The 21,904-nt window shown below is 42.3% G+C and overlaps 1 protein-coding gene across 1 annotated transcript in view; it reads right to left on the bottom strand.

The window, feature by feature from the left end:
- Positions 1–3,054: 3,054 nt before the first annotated feature.
- CDHR3 (cadherin related family member 3) overlaps positions 3,055–21,904 on the bottom strand; it is a 57,306-nt gene continuing 38,456 nt past the window's right edge. Inside the window, exons 8-19 of the mRNA XM_086885610.1 lie at positions 20,630–20,819; positions 20,165–20,333; positions 18,596–18,695; positions 18,352–18,450; positions 17,530–17,756; positions 15,696–15,867; positions 13,515–13,759; positions 10,833–10,996; positions 9,487–9,500; positions 8,036–8,067; positions 6,976–7,024; positions 3,055–4,245 (exon numbers count right to left, since the gene is read on the bottom strand). Of these exons, the coding sequence (XP_086741736.1) occupies positions 3,932–4,245; positions 6,976–7,024; positions 8,036–8,067; positions 9,487–9,500; positions 10,833–10,996; positions 13,515–13,759; positions 15,696–15,867; positions 17,530–17,756; positions 18,352–18,450; positions 18,596–18,695; positions 20,165–20,333; positions 20,630–20,819 (1,775 nt within the window). The 3' untranslated portion in view covers positions 3,055–3,931. The remainder of the gene's footprint in view (positions 4,246–6,975; positions 7,025–8,035; positions 8,068–9,486; positions 9,501–10,832; positions 10,997–13,514; positions 13,760–15,695; positions 15,868–17,529; positions 17,757–18,351; positions 18,451–18,595; positions 18,696–20,164; positions 20,334–20,629; positions 20,820–21,904) is intronic.

Below are 21,904 nucleotides of genomic sequence, written 5' to 3'. Positions count from 1 at the left end.
TGATCTATACTAGATGTGAGATGTTAATAAATCACCCCCAGTGTCTCTTTCTCCCCTGTGACAACATGGGGAGCTTGCAGGGACTAGTTCAGACAAGGCATGTGCAGATGGAGCCCAGTGGGGGCTGAACCTGTGTTCAGCCTTTCAGCTGGAGCTTTGCAAAGGGCCTGATGTGGCTGGGGCTGTCAGACAACTAACCAGCTGGGACATGTGCAATATGCAGCTGTGGCTGCTTGCTGTTAAAGCCTTACTTATATTACAGTGTTGCAATCTGGCTCTCATAGGATAACCGAGAAGCCAGATTCTTTGCGCAGGAGGAGGAGGATTTCTCCTCTTGTCTGACCCTCCTTCCCTGTGGGGATCTGAGCACCCTCTCCTTCTCCTAGTGAGCAGTCACACAGTGGCAGCCTCCTGGGCAGACATTCTCCATCTCTGCAGCTGAAGTTGTTCTCATGTGTAGGTTTCTTTCAGATCATGAAGAAATGCATTATTGGCACTTTTATATTCCTTGATATAAGAGAAGTTACATTGCCAGAAGCTGAGACTTCTGATGTTTATTGCAAGTGCTATTTATAATACCAGCATGAAAATGGAGCCTTTGAAGAAAAGCACAAGACCCCAGTAACATGATCTGACATAAACCGCTTGGGGGAATTAGACCCCGTCAGGAAAAGTGACCTGTGCTCTTCCCTAATCACCCTTGAAGCTTTCAGAGCAATGCCAATCCACAGATCTGGAAGCACTTCAGAGATGTGTAATAGGCAGAGACACAGCAATCAAAAGCTGTGGCAGAATTAGCGCTGATTTCTGTTGACTTCAGAAAAAATTATTGCATAACACATAAGAGGCTGTAGGTCAGGAACTGTTGCCCCCCAGTCAGTCTGCTTGAACCACCAGGTGCCTTTCTTCCTCTTCTAGTCTCAGCTTATCAGTGTCATCAGTCTAAAATAAATGGCACCAAAGTTCACACCTTGTATCTGTGTTCACAGAGGCTAACAGAGCTGTTGAAGACTAGAGAAGCTGTTCTCCTCATCTAGTCTGACCCTCTACAGCACACAGCAGCAGTTCTTAACTTCTGAAAGCTTCAAATGATGGAAAGGGCTCATGTTCTTAGCTAATTGTTCCAATTATCAAATGCTTTTATTGTGTAGAGCTGCACTTAATCTTTGCTCTCAGTCCATCTAGTGGCAGTTCTAGACACTGACTCTGTATTTTCAAAAGACTTCTGAATTTAAAAAGCACAAAAGCTCCTCTGACAATAAGAGGTTTCTAACGTTTAAAGCTGTACTGCCTAGTGTATTATAATCTCTATTTTATGAAAAAATATATGTTGCTTTTATATTAATAGTATGTTTTCATGTATTGTTTACAATTGGTACAATAAGTAACAAGTGTACACCTGGATCAGTCAGTTCTGCCTTCCCTGCTTTTGTCCTACCAAAGACAAGCCAGAGATATGAATGGATGTGCTTTGGTTCAATGAGACCAAGAATTCATTATTGGTTCCTTCACAGAGAGGAACACCAATAGTAGTAGGTGCAGCTGATAAGAAAATGGTGCTGCTTTAGCATAAAGTTCATACAAAACCTTGTTTTTCCTTGATTTTGTGACTCCTAAGCAAGGGAAGTAATCCTCTGCATGTCCAAAATAAGATTTTATAGGAAAGATCAAGATGAAGAATGAGTTGGAACTGGAGATCAGAATTTCACATATGGAAGCAACAGTGTAAGGAAGGGTGAAGCTGTGCTTTGTGGTCAGCACACTTGTTTCCTCATGCAGAGAGTTGCATGGGACTCACAGGATACTTTACCTTGCTTAAGCATGCCTTCCCCCCACCCTCCGATGCTGAGTACACCAGCTAAACCCACCTCAACTGGGTGCAGGCATTCTGGGCAGTGTTAGTGCTTGGATCTGGCATCTCTTATATCCATGGTTCCTCTTTGCTCAGCTGTCATTTTTTCTGAGACAGGAGTATGAGAGCACCATGACAAGAGCAGTTGGTTTTCACCCAGCTGTTGCCCAGCTGTGGGAGAGCATGGCACCAGCAGTGCCATGACACTGTGTTTGTGTATATGGAGCTCAGAGCCTGCTGTGGTACCAGGTTAAGCTGCTGTTAGGGCTTTTTTCCTAAGAAGGAAGGAAAGAAGTTTGTGCAGTTCAGCAGCAGGAACAGTAGTAAAGAAAGACAAGTATTCATCTGAGTATTTTCCAGTTTCCTGGATGAAACAACAGCCTGTTTCTCCCTTTCCTCAAAAAAAAAATTATTATTCATCCCTTAATCACTGAAGTAGAATGAGAATCATCAAGGAAGCAAAGCAGCTGTTCTAGAGAAATGCCCAGGAAAGTCAATACAAAAAGCGTGTGTGTTTTCCTGTCATGAAAGTAATGCAGTTAGCTTCTTCAGGTAAGAAAATTTAATGTCTGGAGGTGCCAGGTGTGCCTATGGGTAGTTTGGTGTCAGAGTGCTAGGAGTCTCTGCTAAGAAACTGCAGTTTCTTTATGTCACTTGAAACTCACCTGGTTATAAATTGAATGTGCTGTATTTACAGCTAAAAAAATACAAACAATGGTGGGTTGGAACACTGAATGTGTGGCTGCCCCTGTTGGTGCCAGAAGATCAAACAATGTTATGACAACTGCTGTGGACACGGTAAAGTGGTAACATGCTCAGAGAGTATAAATCACTCTTTCCTGTCTGTATCACTGTGGTGTTCATTACACACTGGGGTCCTGATTGTGCAATGAAACGGCATTTGGCCGAAGATGATTTGTATTTGTCAGGGAAGTTGCTCCTGAGCCAAGCCACTCTTCTGGAGCACAGAAAAGAGTTACAGCACCATGACAGGTGCTTTTGTGAAGTCAGAGAAATTCTGTGGATTTCTCCATCCAGATCCTTTGTTGTGTGACAAAAACAGTGTATGTGAGAGACTGAATAAAATCTTCATTGACTGCCCCTGCTCAACTTAAATCAAAATTTTCTTCTGCCACCTGATATCACTCCCTTGCTGTCAGAAAACTTTGCAATCAGGAAAGTAAATAAACCAAGACATAGAGTAATTTATAATTATTTTTATTCAGGTTAAAATAATTTTATAAAATCTTGTTGAGTTTGTTTTATGTCAGGTTTTTAGATAGCACTTACATTATACATGCTCACTCTCAAAAAAGATTATTTCACCCCATGTGTTTACTGTCACTATTCTTTTGAGTATATTCCACTTGATTCTGTAAAGCACTAAGTGTGCCAGAGGAAATACCAAAGGTGAAGATATTGAATGCTCTTAGTGTTACAAAAGATAAATAAGCTGAAAGTGTTGACAGCCTGAGATACCACAAGAAGCTTTGGGTTTTCTCTACTCCAGAACTGCTTTCAAGCCGTGGTCTTTTCTACAGCAAGATGGGAGGGCAAGGAAGGGTTGAAATGAAATACTGAATGAAAAGAAAATATTTTTAACTTTTACCAGCAAACATTTCTACCCTGGTGTGCTTTTCACTCATTCAGTTGCTCAGCAGGGACAGGAGATCCCATTTATTGTTGAGAAAGCACATCTGTGTATGCTGCCATTCCCAAAGGCAATCAGAGGATGTGACCATGCCTGCCAGAGGTGCAGACTTTTCTAGGAGCAAACTACCAGAGTCTGTAGGAGGCAGTGGGCACTGAATGCTTCTGTCCATGACTCTGCTTTCTTTCCTCTTCTCTCCTGCTCTTACATGCACCTGCCAAAGGTACATTCAGATTCATCCTGCCTTTGTGTCTGGTTTACAAAACTTATGGCCACCTTCTGTTTCACAGCTGACAGAGACAGAAAAATCACATCTGATTCTTTGGCTGTTCAGATCAAGGGTCAGCTGGGAGAAGCCTTGGAGTCTCATGCGCTCTGGCTTAATAACAAAGCAGAGTTCATTTTGGGAGAGGAGGTCAGTTCCTGCCTTAAGGGGCTGGTGAGGATAACTCCCCATCCTCAGACTCCTGTTTCTTCTTTTTCAATCTCAGCCCAGATTGGCCTGGTGTTTCTGATTGCCCTGCTGAGGGCTTGGAAGCTGGTTTTGTTGCTGCAGTCAGCTCTTTCCTCTTCTCTGAAGGCTCTTTTTCACTTGGTGCCTCTGCTGTATCCACCCCTTGGCCTCTCTTTTCTGTGGCACTGGAAGTTACCTGTGTAGCCAGCACTGGCTGAAGGGGCTCATTGATCTTCTTCCACCTCCGGGCCCCCGACCGTGTACTGAACTCGTACATTCTGCCAGTAACTTGCAAGAACAAAAAGACAACAGATTAAAATCATTCTTACTTTAGCAGATTAAGACATGACAGTTCTCAGCATGGGATTGGAATGAGAAACATGAAGCGCTTGGAATTCAGCTGAGCTGGGGAGGTGGCCCAGAGCAGGAAGGCCTCATTTCTGTGGGGACCTGGGCATTGCAACAGCCACTCAGAGATGTTGGCTGTTCTGCCACTATAAGAATTGTCTTCACAGTTAGGAGAACAAGGATATTTAAAACATTCCCATTCCAAAAGAAATAACTTTCTTATCACTCTATAACTCTCTCCAAGTTCCAGCTACCAGGGATTAACTTGGGCAGTGTAATAAACACATCCATAGTTGAATGGACAAAACTTCTGTCTTTAACCATACTAAGCAAGACCATCGTATATGTCTGTGCATATTTTGTCATTTAGAGTTTCCTACCAGAGGTAGCAAAACCTTCCCAGAGGCACAATATGCTACATACACCTTCCAGGCCATGTCAGCTCACCTGGACTGACCCAGGATTTGGAGATCCAGTGAGTTTTGGCTGTGTGAGTTCCTTCTCCATTTGTGTAAAATGCTTTCTTCCAGATGCTTTCTTCCACTTTGCCATTAATAGAGTGAAGTATTGTGTGTTTCATACAAGTACATGATTCTCTCATATATATAAAATATTGTCAAATTTGTGTTGTTTAGCACACATGGCTACCTTCCCTTGTCAGAAAGATTTCTATCTCTATTCAGGTTTCATGGGTAACTTCCACTTGTACATTAAAAGCAAATATCCTCTCCTTCAGTTCACTGCTACCAAGAGATAAGTCAAAAAATTACCATGTGTCCAGTGTGATCACAGTCTAACTCAGTGTATGTTGCTAAACAGAGAGTCAGAAGCTATAATGGCACTTTCTGTAATTAAACATTAGCAATAAGAGACAAACAAAAGACCATTAAGACTTGGAAAGTAACAGTGGTTATGTGTTACTAAATGTTGCAGTTTGTATCAGAATTAATCATTTGTGACACATTAACACAATTTGAGCAACTCAAGATGAAACTGGATCTCTTTACATGTTATTTTTTCTGACTGCTTACAAGGCGGGCGTATTAAAGTGGCCCAGGTCAGGAAACAGGCTCTGACCATTCCTCCTAATCATACTCAACAGATGATGTCCCAGGAATTATTAAATCTCATTTCCAAACCAGAGACCTTTGACCCTCTAGGGTTTGCACCAAGCTGTGGGGAAGAGAAGGGAGAAATGGGGAGCACACATTTCCCTGCTGTCACCACAGAGCTGTGTTAGAGCTTAGTGTTTGTGTCAGGCATGACAGCTCTGGATGGCTCTTTGAATGAGCTCAGACATCCTTAAGTCCAGTATGTTGGTTGAGAAACACAGCCCCAGCAGCCCTGCAAGAACACTGGGAAGCAGCTCTTTCAGCAGCCTAGAGACTATTCATGTTTAATATATTAGAAATGCAGTTACACAGGGGAAAAAAACAGGGACTTTGGAGCCCATTCCTCCAGATCTCTTTATAAATAGCAGGTGAGCTTGGACCTGGATGAAACTGGCCTTGAGCAGCCTTGTGGATGGGCTTAATTGCACAGTAGGATCCCACTTGTTTGCCCAAATTGTACTGAAGTCTCTATGCCTAGTGTTTCCCATTAGCTCAAGGCATCCAACCACTCTGAGCCAGCTAATAAGAAACACAAGTCACAGGCACTTGGGTGGAAACAGGCCAGATGAATCCAAGCCTTGAAACAAGCCTTCTTCTGGATGATTTCTAGACCTATTGTTTCAGACCTATTTTCAGATCTATCTGTTAAAAACCTATTTTATCTGATTGTCACATTTTAGCAGCCCCCCCCATCTCTGTGCCGGGGCCCTCAGCCATTAGGTACAGGGCTGGACACCCTGATTCCAGGCCAAGCATCAAAGTAAGGGGCTCAGGCAGGGGCTGTGCTTCAGGGGAATGAGGTAAGCCAGATCAACCCTCAGGAAAACAACAATATTTTTCCTGCAATGAGCCCTGCTGCAGAGCAGTGGCTGTCATCTGGGGAGCTGGATGAGCTCCCCAGTTCATCCTGAGGTTTGTAGCTTTCTCCTCATTTTCACTTTTCCCAGCTGGTTTATCAAATATGCCCAGAGTTTGCAGAGCTGGAGCCTGGTGACATAGTAGCTTTCACCAGCTGATGGCTTTCCCTCTTCTCCCCTACAAGCAATGCATGAGCCTTGGACAAACAGTAGCAATGCACCATTGCTGTAAGGGAGGAGGTTTGTGCAGGAGCCAGCAACTCACCCACCCACCCTGCATCCAGGGAGAGGTTTAGGAGGCGAAGGCAGCACTTCTGCAGTGACATTAATCTCCTGGCCGTTTCCCAGATGTGAGATTGGTGAGACCATGTAGCTATGACAGCACCAAGGCAGGAGACTTGCAGCAAATTCCTCCTCCCCTCCCACCTTCCTATACCACATCCATACATTCCAGTTTAGCAGAGGAGTAGTGAACAGTGTGACCATCAGATTTGTGCTTTCAAGGGCTGTAAGTAAATTCTACTATTACAGATGTTACTGAAGCACTGTCTTGATTTTCATTATTTGAGATACAGCTCCCATTCTCCTTGGAAATAGCAAACTGGAAATATGAAAAGCCAATATTAAACCATATTTAAATCAACTAATCCAGTTTGGTTACAGCCTAGTATTCATGTCCTCTGATAATTGCTTTTTATTACCTGGGTCTCTGGCTTCTCCATCAAAGATGGTGTTTAGCTTTGTCATTGTCTGTGAAGAAACACAAAATGTGAAATGATACCTATGAATTAGTTAAGTCAGAAGGAGGAGCAGTGACTTGGAAATGGTGACCTACATGGATGGAGGTGGATTTGTGTGACCTGTATATTGCATTCCTTTAGGTTAGGTTTAATCTAAACTGGCAACAAGAACCATTTGTGGTGTAGGATTTCATCAATAAATATTTAATGGAGAATTAATAAGTTCTGACATGCTAAATGCCTCCATGTGTGTAGCCACAAAAGGGTCTCCTCCACCCAGAGTAGTTTGGGAATCCCCTCTGAAAAATCTGGGGAGAGCGAGTTCACTGATCAAAGCGCCTTGCACAGATTCACAGAATCTCCTGAGTTGGAAGGGACACACAAGTGTCATCGAAGTCCAGCTCCTGGACCTGCAGAGAACCACTCCAGGAACTATACCACAGGCCTGAGAGGATTATGTCTATTTTTGCAATTATGCAGCCTTTATGCAATCATATCTGTGAAAAGGAAGGAGCCCTGAGATCCAGGAGCTAAGAAACATCTCAACAAAATGACATTTTTCTGCAAAGAGCTTATCATGGCCAAACTCCATACAGCTGGCATACCTTACTGGTTGCACTCTGGTGGGTCAGAGTTGGCTCCACAGGTCAGTGGTGTCTCAGCAATGCACTGCTGCCATCAGTGAAGCTGGGGCACTTTTCATCCCACCTCTGCAATTCTGCAGAGTGTCCCTGTCATTGTGGGCACAGCCTGTCTGACCTCCCAAGTACAGCATTTTGGCACTTGGAAGCAAAGGGGCCCCAGTGCAAGTGACCACCCCTCACACCTCATGCTGCTTCCAAACACAGAGACCAAATGGGACAATGAAGTGTTTTGCACTTGAGGACAATAATTTTTTCCTTTCCTATCATTTTCATATTCTCTTTGCAAAACAGACACCATTCATGAAAAGGGTCCAATGATGGTATCACATGATGGGGCTGGCAAAACTGGTGTTTCTTCTGAGGCCAGCAGTACTTACTACAACCACTTCTTTCTTAGGCTTCTTCTTTTCTACAGGAAAGAAAATGCACACTGTTAATAATCAGAATTCTCTGATAGTGACTGTAGATTCTAAAGTTAATACTTTCTCAAAGAAATAGACATTCTTTCTACTCAAAAGCTGAGACATCTTAAATGAGTGTTATTTCTTTTCAAAAGCTGAGTGAGAATCCACAGTTGCCAGTAACCAATCAAAAGACTAGTCTTGAAAACTCAGTAATGAATAGCAGTGGTTATCAAACAAGCTTCCCTTTCTAAATAATATGAGCAAATACAAGAATTCACCTTTGAGAATAACTGAACCAGAAATGAAGATTATTGTTTTACATGAATATTTGTGGTTGCAAAGCATGTGTCAAATATCAGCTTGGAGACAAAACATGTAAGAGTTGCATTTTCAGTCAAGTAAAATTCAGACTGAAGAACAGTTTGGTTGTGTGCAAATTTACCACACTATTAACTCATCCCACATGCAAACAAATACAGCAACAGTGCCATGGGCATCTCGACAGCATGGATTTGTGGGTGATACCTAACTAGTTGCTATGAGGGCTCTTCTTGCTCACTCCTTGCCAATTTGTTTAATGGCCTTTCTTTGGAGAACTGTGCCTGGCCACAAATGTGCTTTGCAGCCAGGTGTGCAAAACTCTGAAGTGCTGCAGGTGGATCTCAACCTGAGCAGTGATGGGAAACCTGTTGTGTCTGGACTTTGCTGCCCAGCATTTGGGAACCAGTTTTTCAGAAAGCAAAAAGCTTTCCCTTTTTGGAAACCAGCCAACACTGAAATGTCTCAAACTGGGCAACCAAGAGAACAGCTAGTTTCGTGGGGTTTGTTAGTCCTGTGTTTTTTTCCAGTTGGAGACACTGACTGAGGAAAGTAGAATTACAAAAGCAGGGTCCAACTGAGCCCATATGAGCAATGCTTTCTAGCAGAAATGCAGTGGGACTAAAAAGTCTGCTTAAAAAATCATGCTTTTCTATGTGTGATTTATCTCCCTGTGAAGTTATACAAACCCCTTTAAAAGCACCAATACTTCAAAATAAATCTTTATTTATGTGAAGTAATGGTGTCAAGAGAGCAAATGAAGTGGTCAGAGAACAGTGATCTCTCTTGAAGGTGCTACAGATGGCTGGGATTGTTTTTAGAAAGATAGCATATAAATTGTGTGTGAAAAATGCCGTTGTTCTTGGCATCCATGTCAGAATACCAGACTACTCTGAATTTGTGTTTTGCCTAATAGTTAATAGATTTGAAGACTAAAAAGGCCATGAAATCACTTTGTCAGACCTTCCATAACTGGCTAAGATTATCTAATCTCAGTACCCTTCTACTGTGTCAAATTTAATCTAGAAATTAATTTACGTATTTTACATGGAATCATAAACAAGGTCTTGCTTTGAAGCATTAAAATATAGAAAAGAGGTACACACCTGGAGCATTTATCCTGTAATGAAAAGAAGATTAAGTGCGTAGTTAACAAATGTCATGGTTTTCCCTACATAAAAAAAATCATTGTTTTTATTCTCTTTCACTTGGCAAGAAGGATGTGTTCTGAGATTTGCTTGATTTATTTGGTTTCTGATTTTGCTTTCACAGAAAGCCTGCATCATTTAATGCTGCTATCAAACAAGAAAACCCTAAGACTTCTTCAAGAAGGAATGTTCTTAAAATAATAAAGTCTTATTGATGATAGCATAATGGATTTATATAATCTGGAAAAATACATTTCCAGATATTGTCATTTTGTCCCATCCTTGGAGGAAGGTCAATTTTTTTTGATCTGATGTGCTCAGAGAATACCTATTAAAATATTTGAATGGTTATAAATGTTTTTGAAGATATAGAAATTGTTTTTTAATGGGAGACCCCAGCTGCCAGTAAATCATTTGCCCAATTAATAAATAATAGCAGTATCTTAGATTCATTTGTCATTTTTATCACAAGCTGTTAATGCCTTGCTCACACGATTTGAACTATAGTCACGGTGACACAGTAGTTCTTTACATTTAATGGAACTTCTAAATTGATGTCCAAATCCTGAGAATACTTGTAGAAATCCCTTTCTTTTTTTTTTTCAATCCCAGCCACTTAAAGGACTGCTTATCTTTGTTTTGTGAAGTACAAAGTGAATTTCGAGGCAGCCTGGCTCCAGCCCACTGAAAAGGCAGCCAGCAGGGATCTCTGCACTTCCCACAATGACTCGGAGCTGGTCCCAGGTGCTTCCATGCCTTTTGCCAAGCACGAACACTTAGAGGTAAGCTTTATGGGCCAGAGCCTTGTAACTGGCTTGGTAAAACTCCAGGAAATCTGGAGAAGTTTTGCCAGAACAATGAATTTGGCATGAGCGCCAATATTTGCAAAGGACACCGGGATCTGTAGCTGAGAGGGAGGAAAATGCATCCAGTAACTACCTAGATGGGAGCTCCCTTGGAGCGGGGGTCAAATACAGACCAAAATATTTGTGATCAGCACAGTCTGGCACAGGCTCTGACTGAGCCTCATGAGCATAGCTGCCTTTCAAGGTTATAATTGCTAATTCCACTCCTACCTTCTGCTAATGTTAATATTACTAAACCCATGGGGAAAAAATGCCGTGGACGCATTTCCTTGCGTTCATACCATTAACACCCAATACCGCCGTACCTGCTATTAGCATTTCCTACAGTACAGGGCGTACCGCTATGAAAGGTTTAAAGCAGCGATACGAGGGCGGCAGAAAGGCCCGAGCCGCCTCTGTCACTGCGCTGCTGGCCCTGTCCCGGTGCCGGGGACTCACCGCGGGGTGCGGCGGCCCGTGCGCGCCGGGGGACAGCGGCTGCGGAGCCCCAGGGAGCCCAGCAGCCCGAGCAGCAGCAAAGCGCCCAGGGTGGTGACGAATGGCACGTACCACGCCGACCGAGAGTACAGGTTCTCCCTTTTCGTCACAACAGTGAAGCCAGGCTTTTAAAAGAAGACAGGAAGAGTTCCTCAAGGCTGCGTACTGACAGCAACATCACCTTTCATCTGGCTGAACTTCTGCACCGAGGCACCCGGCCCGAGCTTGCCCCGGGGCTCTGCAGATGATGGAGGGAGGAGGAGGGAGACAGTGATTCATCCCATGTGCCTGCCTGCTGACTGCCAAGGCAGCTCAGACGCCTGGGATGGACCAGCGAGCTCCTGGGGCAACCAAAGGCAGGTGAAATGGAGCCCACCCACAAGGAAAAGGGGAGGTTCCAGATCACGTTTCAATATCTTATATTAAAACAAGCATGTCGTGGTGGAGTTTAAAACCCTCAGGTTGCCTGAGAGGCTGTAAGCACGCTGTAGGAGGGCGGGCAAGTTCAGGGAATACTGCCATTACTGAGATAATGTTTTCTTGTTACAGAAGGCAAAACTGGAAGTGGGTCATCTTCACTGCAGTGATCATTCAGCCTGCTTTGTAAGAGGAGTTGAACTCTAAGGAACTGGGTTATTGTATAAAAAGAAGTGGAACTCCTTTTTTACCCAGTGACTTGTTCCAGAAGGAAAAAACCACACTTCCTGAGCAGTTGCAATCTCCCACATCTTCCTGAGTGTCAGGAGACACATCTCTGAGCTGGCACGTCACTTGGTGCTAGCAGCTCATTCATTAAGGTCCCATCATGAAACTATCCTCACACATTTCAGAAATTACTCATTTACTCTACGTGGTTCATTACCTACTGTGATACTATTAGTTTTGATCATCTACTGAAGTTTTTATTTAATTTTCTGTAAGGCATTTGTAATCACACTGAGTATGAAGTTGAGCAGGGTATCTATTTCTTTCCAGTTTAAGGATAATTTTAAAGTAACTTACTTAGTCTTGTCAAAAAAAGATACATCCAATCCTTAGAGAAAGGCTCAAATAATCTCAAAATCACCACCACCACCACTTTATCTTCACCTGGACTGAAGTCACAAGTTACTTTTTGTGATGGGGCTTCTTTTCTACACTACCAGCTTTCCAGTTTCTGACTCATCAAGTTGCTGCACTGAACACTTGTAAAGAAAAGTGATGGGAGAACCTTCTGTAATGGAAGTGTTCTTCTGGAAAACAGCCTGAAAGTGGAAGGCTGATATCTCTGGGGAGACACATTTAATGTTGTGGTATGCGGTTGAGACTGCTAGTATTTGTGGTAAAGCACAGGAAAGAAATACAGGATAAGTTTATTCAGCTTAACTTTTCATTTCCACATCAAGATTTGCTCCCAAAAGATCATTAGATAAGAACAGGGTTATTAATCAGTCTGAAAATTTGGATCTAAATATTTCACAGCAAAGCAACCAGACTTGTATATGCTGTTTGCAGGATCCTTTGGTTCTGGCTCAGTTAGCAGGAGCCTCTAGAAGATCTAGACCATTTTAGGGCTAAGGCCTCTTTCACCACTTCTCTTGGATACTCATTTTCATTCCTGAATGCCAGAGAGCAAAGGGTAATGCCTACTGCAGGCAGGCAGGGAATGGATGGAGTGTGGATGATGGAAGATGGTGCAGTAAGGCATGGAGGGGTGACAGGTACAAGGATAGGGACAGAGTGATCTGTACCCTCAGGCTGTGTCACATCTACAGGCAAGACAAAAGCAAGTTCTCTGCACATGCTGCACTAGCCTGATGGAAAACAGCTTTAAAATTAAACTGGTAAGACAGAACTCGACTGGGATGGTTGTGCAGAGAAGTGAACAGTATTGCCTGGACACAGGCCCACAGCTTCACAGGCTGTGCAATGTTAGATCTCACCTAGGCTGCCAAAAGTTGTGCAGGCTTCCTCAGCTCAGCTATGGACCATCACATGGGCATCGAGCTCAGGAAAGACCCATCCCAGCCCTCTGGATTTGCTGTCTGAAACCTGGTGAAACTTCAGCAACACACTGAGGCTGTGCAAAACTGCTTCAGTTCCTGACATGCTGCTCTGAGTTTCACATGACAGTGACCTCAGGTCTGGAAAAGAGACCCTTTTAAGAAATGAGGACTTGTTGTTGTCTGTTTCATCTTTGATAGCCACAGATTAATGTGCTCCAATGATAAAGAAGCACACAAAACTGCGAGGCAGCTGGGAGGGTGAATAGTTATGAATAAAAAAAGAGGTAGTGCAAAATGCATGAGGTAATTTTAAGGTTCCAGGCAAAGGTTAATCCCTGCTCTTTCCTTATTAATAAAGCTGCCAAAATCTTTAACTTTCCAGTTGCATGGTAATGGCAGCATGCCCAGTCCTTTGGCTTCATGCCCTTTTTGTTTTAGAAATACAAAACACGTGTTATGACTCTGTACCTGGGACTAATCCTTCATGATACTGAGCACATCAACCACCTCTGGCTTCATCATAAGAGTGCAGGGCTCAGAACCTCCCAGGACTAGACACACTCTAGGTTTTTGCTTTCTTTTTGCATACATATTTACTACTGTGGAGATTACTCCATAAAAGAAACACAGAACTGGACATAAGTTTTAGTGAACTTACTGTAGTGGTTGTGGCAGTAGTGGGGTTTGGGATAACTCTGATGCTTAAAGTCACCGTTCCAGTTTTAATTAAGTGTGTAGTTTTGTCCCTGGCAGATACTAAATTGTCATCTGTTATGTGGATGTTCAGACTGTAAATCCAGTTTGTATCAAGTCCACTCTCATAGTCAAACCTTGATGCAAGAATCAGACGGGATGTGTTGGAGCCAGCACTTGGTGAAAAGATGAAATGTCTATTTTCATTGCCTGCAAAAAGGTAGCACCAAAATGCAAAAAAAATTACTTTAATCCCATATTAAAGTAAATGTGTATAACAAGTGGTGAGGTGTGGTGAAATATCAATGACAAGAAGGGCTCCTTGATCTTCCTTGTACCATAGAAAATAATTTAAAACAATACAGTCATAAAAGCATTGCAATCTAGAATAAGAACTTAAATGGGGACATAGCAGAGTGGATGCTGTAGGAACACTTCAGAGCCATAGGGCACACAAGAGCATAAGTGACCTGAATGACCTGGACTTAGAACCTGGGGAGCACCCAACAACACTCAGCTGGGGTAAGGACCCTGCATTGTGGTCATTCTGCTACTGAGGCATCCCTGGAGTGTTGCTCCAGCCCCTCTCATGGCTTCTCCATCTCCCTGAGGCAGTCTCTCTTCAAAGAGAGTTACACTTGTGACATTCATTGCCTCCAGTGCTCTGTCAACATCATGGGGCAGGGAGGAGAGTTCAGAAATGTTGGCTCCCCACCCCTTGCTTTCTGTCCATTGTAGCTGGATATGGATGCTAATTCTAAAGCAGGCAGCATATTGCCTGTGAAATTGCAGGCCACATAGCTTTCTCAGTCTTGCCTGAGAAAGTGGCCTGGGAAATCGTGGGGAGGAATTAAAACGATCCTCAGAGATAGAAAGCAGCCTTGCAGGTGCTGTTTGTCTGTTCCTTGTTTTCTTGCAAGAGAAGGTTGAGGGGTGGTGAACCCCACTGAGCAATGATGATGATGTGTTAGTTTACTAACCAATAAGAGTTTTCTTTTCTGTACTTTTCACTGTATCGGTCTATAAAAAAGATCTGAGGCAATAAACCAGAGAGAAATTCTCCTGATCGACTCCCAAGAGAGTCTGTGGCTTTCTTTTTGCTGTTCCCAATAGAGCGACAGCTGGAGAGCTGCTCATGGCCCCAGCTGCAGGAAGACCAGCCCCAGCAGCTAGGATCTGGACAGACCACATATACAGGAAATCAGAGCCTTGAAAAGGCACCAAATATGCTTTGGTTTTGCTCTTGTGGCCCCACAGAGATGAAGAGTTGACATGTCCTTGAAGGCCATGCCTGTTTTATAGCACAAAAAGGGCCATGAGCTGCTCTGTGGCCAAGAGGCCAATACACAACACAGCCCAGGTCTGTAGCACCAGGACTGGGCCTGTGGTCAGAGATTTACTAACACAGCTGTTATACAGATTCACGTGTTAATACCATGTCTGCAGAGCTCCTTCTGTGGCATCAAGGGACTACAGCAGGACAGAGATTCTCTCTTTTGATGTTCACAGCTTTTTGCTAGCACTTGAACAATCTGCTCCCTCCTTCACAGCAGTCACCTCAGCAAGAAAAGAAGGAATTTGCCCAAGAGAGTGTGCTTCAATTTTTGTAAAGCTGAGTGTCATCCCATACTACTGCAGTTCTCCAAGTGGATGCAGCTGATCATGAGGGTCAAGGAAGGATTTTTAAAATGAGGGTTCATTGCATACAGGATGGACCTACAACATGCAGGTTCCAGCATTTGTTTTGAACAGTGCACCAGCATCAATGTGATGATGAGATACACAGAGATACAGAGCTTTCCATCATTTCTCAAGATTTAGCCAGCTGTAATTGGAAGGGAAATTTGACACTGCACACCATTCCAGCTCATCCTTCTGAAGTTATATTCGATGTGTAATTAATAACATATTGATTAAAATGGCAGGCAATCCAGCCTTGCAAGGGGGTGGTTCTAGCTGCCAGCACCAGTAGCACCAGTAGCCATCTTGTGGAGAGAGGATCACCGTAATGATATGCAGAGTTGTGGATCACAGCTAGCACATCGGAAAAGTAGCACACAAACTATGTTAGATTTTTGTTTATAAATGTAAGGGAACTATCAGCATTCACTATTTTTTTTCATTGCTCCCAGCTCACCCACAGTACCTTCATTAATGAAGTAACGGAAAGACCTGGGGTCAGAATCACGATCTTGACATTCAATCCTGAAGCCATTAATATTGGTCCCAACAGCTAAATCAACTGGGATTTGAAGTGAGAAGAAATTGGGTGAACAAACTGGTTCTTCATCATTTACTTCCAAAACATTCACGGTTACCTGGAAGAAAAGAGCAATATCAAGCTGAAGCTGCTTCAATGTACTGGGACAGTTTTTTTTTTAATTTCAGAAACTGTTTGGTTTTGTCCATTCTGTTCTTTTGATCAACAACCGTTGAAAAGTACTGAAGTCCCTTCCTAACCTAGCTCCCACCAGAAAATGTCTGTGATCATTTGTCCTTCAATTCTTGTGATCAGCATTCTTCTGGAAACAAGTTCCGTAACCTGAGCCATCTTCCATAAGTGGAGGGTTTTCAAGATGACATGTCTGTTTGAACAACCTGACTTGTGTTATAGTTAAAATGAGAAACAATAATAGTACCACATAATCATTAAACTCCCTTCCAAAACTCTCAACTTGCTTCACAATCATTACTTAGGCCTCTTAGCATATTTAATAACCATTTAGAGTATGTTCCATGGAAGGAAGAGTGTTTATAGACTCTTCCCAGTGAGCGAGAAATGCTGGTAATGGCCTCTTGCATAGATAGGAGCACCCTGAGTAGCACCAGATGTGTTTGATATCATCTGGGATTAGCTAGCTAAAAGAAAAAGGTTTCCCTTCACAAAGTTCTTTCTTCTAATGTCTGTTAGTCAGGCAACAGATAAACTTGACATTGTTAAAAGCTTCTGATGCTAAATTGTCATTAATTTTCACCTTGAAACATTGTAGATGATGAAGAGATTAAATGACTCCTAGGTAGCAACTCTATGGGTGGTGCTTGGCTGGAATGAAAAGCGAGCCTAGTACCTGTGTTACCCCCAAGACATGTGTAAAAATCAAATATAAAGGAGTCATGAGGGACAAAATATGAAGTCAAAAGGAGCCTGTCTGTGAAGGACACTGGGATTTGAAAGAAGTTACTATAAAATACCTTTGTGGATATAGCGTCTATACTTTTTTTCTGAATAAAGTAGGTCTGGGCAGAAAACCTAAGCTCAACCCTTCTGTTAAAGGTTTTCTTGGTACCTGGCATGGTCTTGGCTCTTGCTAGATAACACCATCAGGAAAAAAAGTAGATCATGGTCAGGGCAAGGCACAACTCCAGCAGGCCAAGTGGACACAGCTACTGGCCCTCTGACACTAAACCAAGAGGCTGCCCAAGCCCTCCTCCCATCCACATCCTCTCTCTACCACTCCATGAAAACAGAACTCTGATACGCTGCAACACAATTCTCACACTACTTTGAACACTTTTCAGGGAAAAAAATCACAAAAAAATTCAAAAGTATGTTTGAGGGCTAAGGGACACCACACAGACTCCAGAAAAAATGTGCTACGAAGCACGGCTACAATTAGATTGTGTTACCTGGCCTTATGATCCTGTCCTTTTTCTGTTTTCTAGTACCTCTATAGCCATAAAGAATAACTTAAATTGTTTAGGGTGCAGAAAATAATTTCACTGTCCAGGTAAGATAAGAAAAAAAAAGTCTGAGAAACAAACATCACAGTTAAAAACATTAAAATATTATTTTATCCTTTTTGTGAGAAATAAACCAACACTGAGTGAACAACACCTCTTTCATCTGAGTAATATATTACTAGCAGGGTTGAACCTGCCTTTTACAGATCAAAGTGCTTTGCCCAATGTCTTATTATTCTTGCTAGGAAGAAGAGAGAAAGATATAGGTAAAGGTGAAGTAGTAGAGTGGGTTTACTCACTGATGCTGTTGTAGAGCTCTCTTGGTCTGAGGCCTGTACTATGAAAATATGTTTCTGAGTTGTTTCATAGTCTAATCTAGCTAAAATCCTCACATCTCCTTTCGTTGGGCTGATCCAGAAGATATTTGTGTAATCCCTGGTGCCAGTTGCAGCTACAATGGAGTAAGTGATGACACTGGGTGGCCAGTCCTTGTCTGTGGCATGCACTCTTCCAATGCTAGATCCAACTGAGAGACAGAAAATCCATATTTCATTCACATTTAAAGTAACAGAAGGTGCAGATGAAACTGAGCTAAAGATTTGGTTTAGTTTTAACTAAAAATTAAAACAATGGTGGGATAAGCACTATTTCCCTATGGTGTGCTATGGCTCCCCTGTGCATGGGTTGCTAGCAGTAAATACCAAAACACAGGAGTCTCTAAAGAACCTCAGCAGAAGTGCTCTGTGGTTGGGCCAAGGGAGTCCTCACTCGTCTGTGTCAGTCTGTAAAGGTTTCTGTGCACCACAGTCCCTCCAAAAGGCTAATTTAGCAAGAGCAGAAAGACAGTGTAAAACAAGACATCTGAGTTCAGTTCCTGGCACTGTCCCAGATTTCTTGTGCAATTGCTGAATTTGTCTGTGTCTCAGCTTCCATCTGTACAATTGGAGTTTTTGCCAGTTTAGTCTATTTAAGGGTAGTAGGTGGTTGTATGGTGAGACCCTAGTTGAACTGGAACTTTGAGCCATTTGCCTCATCTACATATATGAAAATTAATTTGGAGCGAAAAGGCACTTAACAACATGGCAACATTATTTCTATCATTTAGGTTCTATTTACTGTACCTTTAGTAATTTCTGAAACACTAAATACATAAGATAAATTACGGAAGACTGGAAAAAATTCATTCACTGGCTTTATCCTGATGTAAATGTAGATGATATCTGGAAATATAACAGAAGATTAAATCATAGTTAAGTATGGCTGTGAAATTTTCTCATGCATATATTCAAAATACATATGGTATTCTTCTCTCCATGCTGTTACAGCACAGAAAACTATCAAAAGAAATGTAAAAGGGATACTTGCTTGAGTAGGTAGGATGGGCAATATCTTGCACCCTGACAGTCAATGTATAAACTTCAATGCCTGGATTAGCTGGGTTTTCTAAATCAATAGTTCCATTGATCTAAATAGAAAGGAACATAATCATAATTATACCTCCATACATGAAGTCAGAGTACGTATGATGACAATTACTCTTTTCATCGTTTTATAAGTGTGATTTGCCCCTTGGGTATATAGAACAGTTCTATAGGAATAACATAGGCAAACAGTCAATTCCAGGATTGAATTCCAGGCTTTTTCTACATGCTCACACTTCTGCCAGCAAAATTTCTTCCCCTTAAGAGCAGAAATTTTAATCATTTGGATGATAAGGTCTTGACCTTTTACCTAGTCAATTCAAAGCTTGTGTAATGAGCTGGCTATTTACACTATCCTTTCTTGGCTCAACAAGGAATTGCCATTGTTAATAGTAATAGCTTGAGCTATTACTTGAGCTCATGCCTGCAGACATTGAAAAAGAAGGTATCAGGTCCAGCCATGAGTGTTTGTCCAGGAACCAAGTTGTTACTAAATGGTGGCTTGCACAGATTTAAATTCTAATTTTCTGAGCTCTCTATCTTTCTGTGGAACCCTCATAAACTTTGGGGCAGCAGGACCAACACACAGGCATCCAGTGCTGGTTGTCTCTTCAGGGAGATTCCTGGAGGAACAGCTTACTTTGTATAATTTGTTACATTGTACATACACAACAATCAAAGGCTTGACAGCAATCATATCCTGTGCAGCAAGGAAAATGATTTTTATGTTGGCAGATGAGGCAGCTAAGGGCAGTTCTTATTGACAAGGAAACCTCCGTTCCAAAATTAAAGTAAACCATACAAAATCATTTTACTGCTCCTGTAGCAGTCTTGTCTGCTAGACAAAATGCCTATTTTTTGTCGTTTCCCTTTTTCTGTAGTTGCCCCTGGTTCTTTTTAAAGCAAAAAAAACCCCACCATTGCACATGTCCAGGAACTGGTGGGGTTCTGGCCAATGCAAGTTTGCCAGCAGCTATCAGCATAAAGAATCCATATTTTGACATGTGGGATCACAGAAGTGAAAATCCTACCACACTTTTGTGAAATTTTGCCACTCAGAGTGGTTTTATGATTCTGACCATTTACTGAGTTACTGAGTATGAGATTTCTCAAGTATTTATATCCTTCATGCTGAATAGCAAGGATCTTCCACAGTCTGTCATGAGTAAATGGATATGAAATGGCATCAAATTTCTCTGTTTATCTATATCAAAGTTGGTGCTTCACACTCCCTAAAAAAGAATATTTTTTTTCAATCATATCTAGCACATTTATTTAAAACTGAAGAAAACAGTCTCTGTTCACTAAATTCTGTGGAATCCTTAGAAAGCATCCTATCTAGGGGTACCTAGTTCACAACTAGTCAAAACAGTCATTCTCCACATAATACCTACTGTGAAATGGATTACAGTATTTTTTTTTCTTGTACAATGAATTAGAAAAATCCCTTGTAATATTTCATATATTGACTTCTCTAATGGAGTAATCTAACATAAAGCCACAAATGACTGACCACAAGTCTTCCAGACACAGTGGACTCCAGAGCAAAGTTATTGCTTCCAAAACCAGATAATCCAGTGAAACTAAATTGGTTGTTTGATGGATCAACATCAATATCTTTACAGTAATTTCTAAGATCAACAAGAAATGTCCCAGGAGTTGTATTTTCATTTGCTTCTTTCCTGTATAAAACAAACACATTTCCTGTCAGAGCAACTTATATTTCTCCTTTTGCACTCTTCATATATCACAGGCCAAAACACTGATTTATTTTTTAAGTGAAGTCCTAGATCTAAATATGCAACAATGGAGAAAGCAACCCAGAATCTGACCCAGGTCTTGTGATGGACAACAGCCTTGTACAATGGGCAGGCTAATGACAAACGTCCACTCCAGCTGCAGGTCTGGGGATGTACCCTAATCTGCTCACTGGTCTGGGGCAGAAAGGCAGCACCAAGGCAAGGAAGAGACTCCATACCTGAAGGCAGAAGGATTGCATTCTGGTGCGTTGTCATTGACATCATCAATAATGATTGTGATCTCCATTTCACTGGCACGGCCACTGCTGGGGCCATCCTCCACCCGGACTATCAGTGAGATGTTAGGATGGAGCCGCAGGGGAAGCGCGTCCCGGTCAACTCTCCCGGTCACCTGCAACACTCCAGTTGCTGTCAGAGAGCAGCCAGAAATCAGATATTCACCATGGAAGAAAGCAACAAACTGTCATGGTGCATGTGCAAGAGGGTAGGCCAGCTCCACAGACAAGTAGCAGAACAAAAAGTCTTCTGTTCTGTGGAAATTGTGGCTGGTTTAGTTATTTTTTTTAAAGTGATACAAAATGGCTCTGACCATTCTGGGTAAGATAAATGGCTAGATACCATTGCTGAAAAATACACCTTAGGAGGCCTCAGCAGCAGGTTTGTAAAACATTTAGGTTTCTCTTACTCTCAAGCTTCTAGTGCAAGCCAGAAATGAGCGCATTCACAGAGTATCAAGGACAATGAACTGCTAATGCCTGTGCTGCCCTTGCTCCCCAGCTAGTAAAACAGCTACACTTTCCACTGTTATCATTCAAGCATCCTTCAGCACCTCCAAATCTACTCACACATCAACAGAGCTGTGACAGACAGTGCCAAGTGCTCTGGTCAGCCACTCACTTAATACTGTTTTTTCACTTCTGTTTGCCTCTATCAAAAGTATTATGGCACAGTACTATTCCCAGAGCACAAAGGAGTTAAAAGAACAGTGAATACATCCTCTGCATTTTGGAATGCAATTGAGGAGGAAGGTGGCAATGCAAGGCCAAAGGGTATAGGGAATCCAAAGTTTTAAGGATCATCCTTATCCCCCACAGCACTGTGCTGTGTGGCACTTCTTACAACTGTGATAAACAGTTCTAAAGCAGTAGCAGACAAGGGGCAAAGCTGTCACTGAATGCCAGCCCTGGAGGAAAAAATCCTGGGGAAAAAATGTACAGACCCCAGAGCGCATGAAGAAGATAGGGTCACCATGAGAAAAAAGACTCTTTTTGGATGGTCTTGACCGAGGAGGGTCATGAATAGAAAAATGAACTTGCGGTATAGAATTGCTGTGCACCTCAGTGTTAGAGAGGATTTTAGACAGGAGGGAGGACATCACGGTCTAACTACCTGCAGCTGTTTCAAGAGACCCAGAAAGGTCACTGCAGTCCTCAAAGATTGAAAATAATTCAGCAATCTTACTTCCACCCAAGGAGCCATGACCCTCCAGAAAC

This window comes from Cyanistes caeruleus, chromosome 4 (assembly GCF_971803275.1).
Source record: "Cyanistes caeruleus chromosome 4, bCyaCae1.hap1.1, whole genome shotgun sequence".
NCBI classification, from domain to species: domain Eukaryota; kingdom Metazoa; phylum Chordata; class Aves; order Passeriformes; family Paridae; genus Cyanistes; species Cyanistes caeruleus.
Note: the sequence above shows the minus strand (reverse complement) of the source record. Positions and strands in the feature narration are given on the sequence as shown.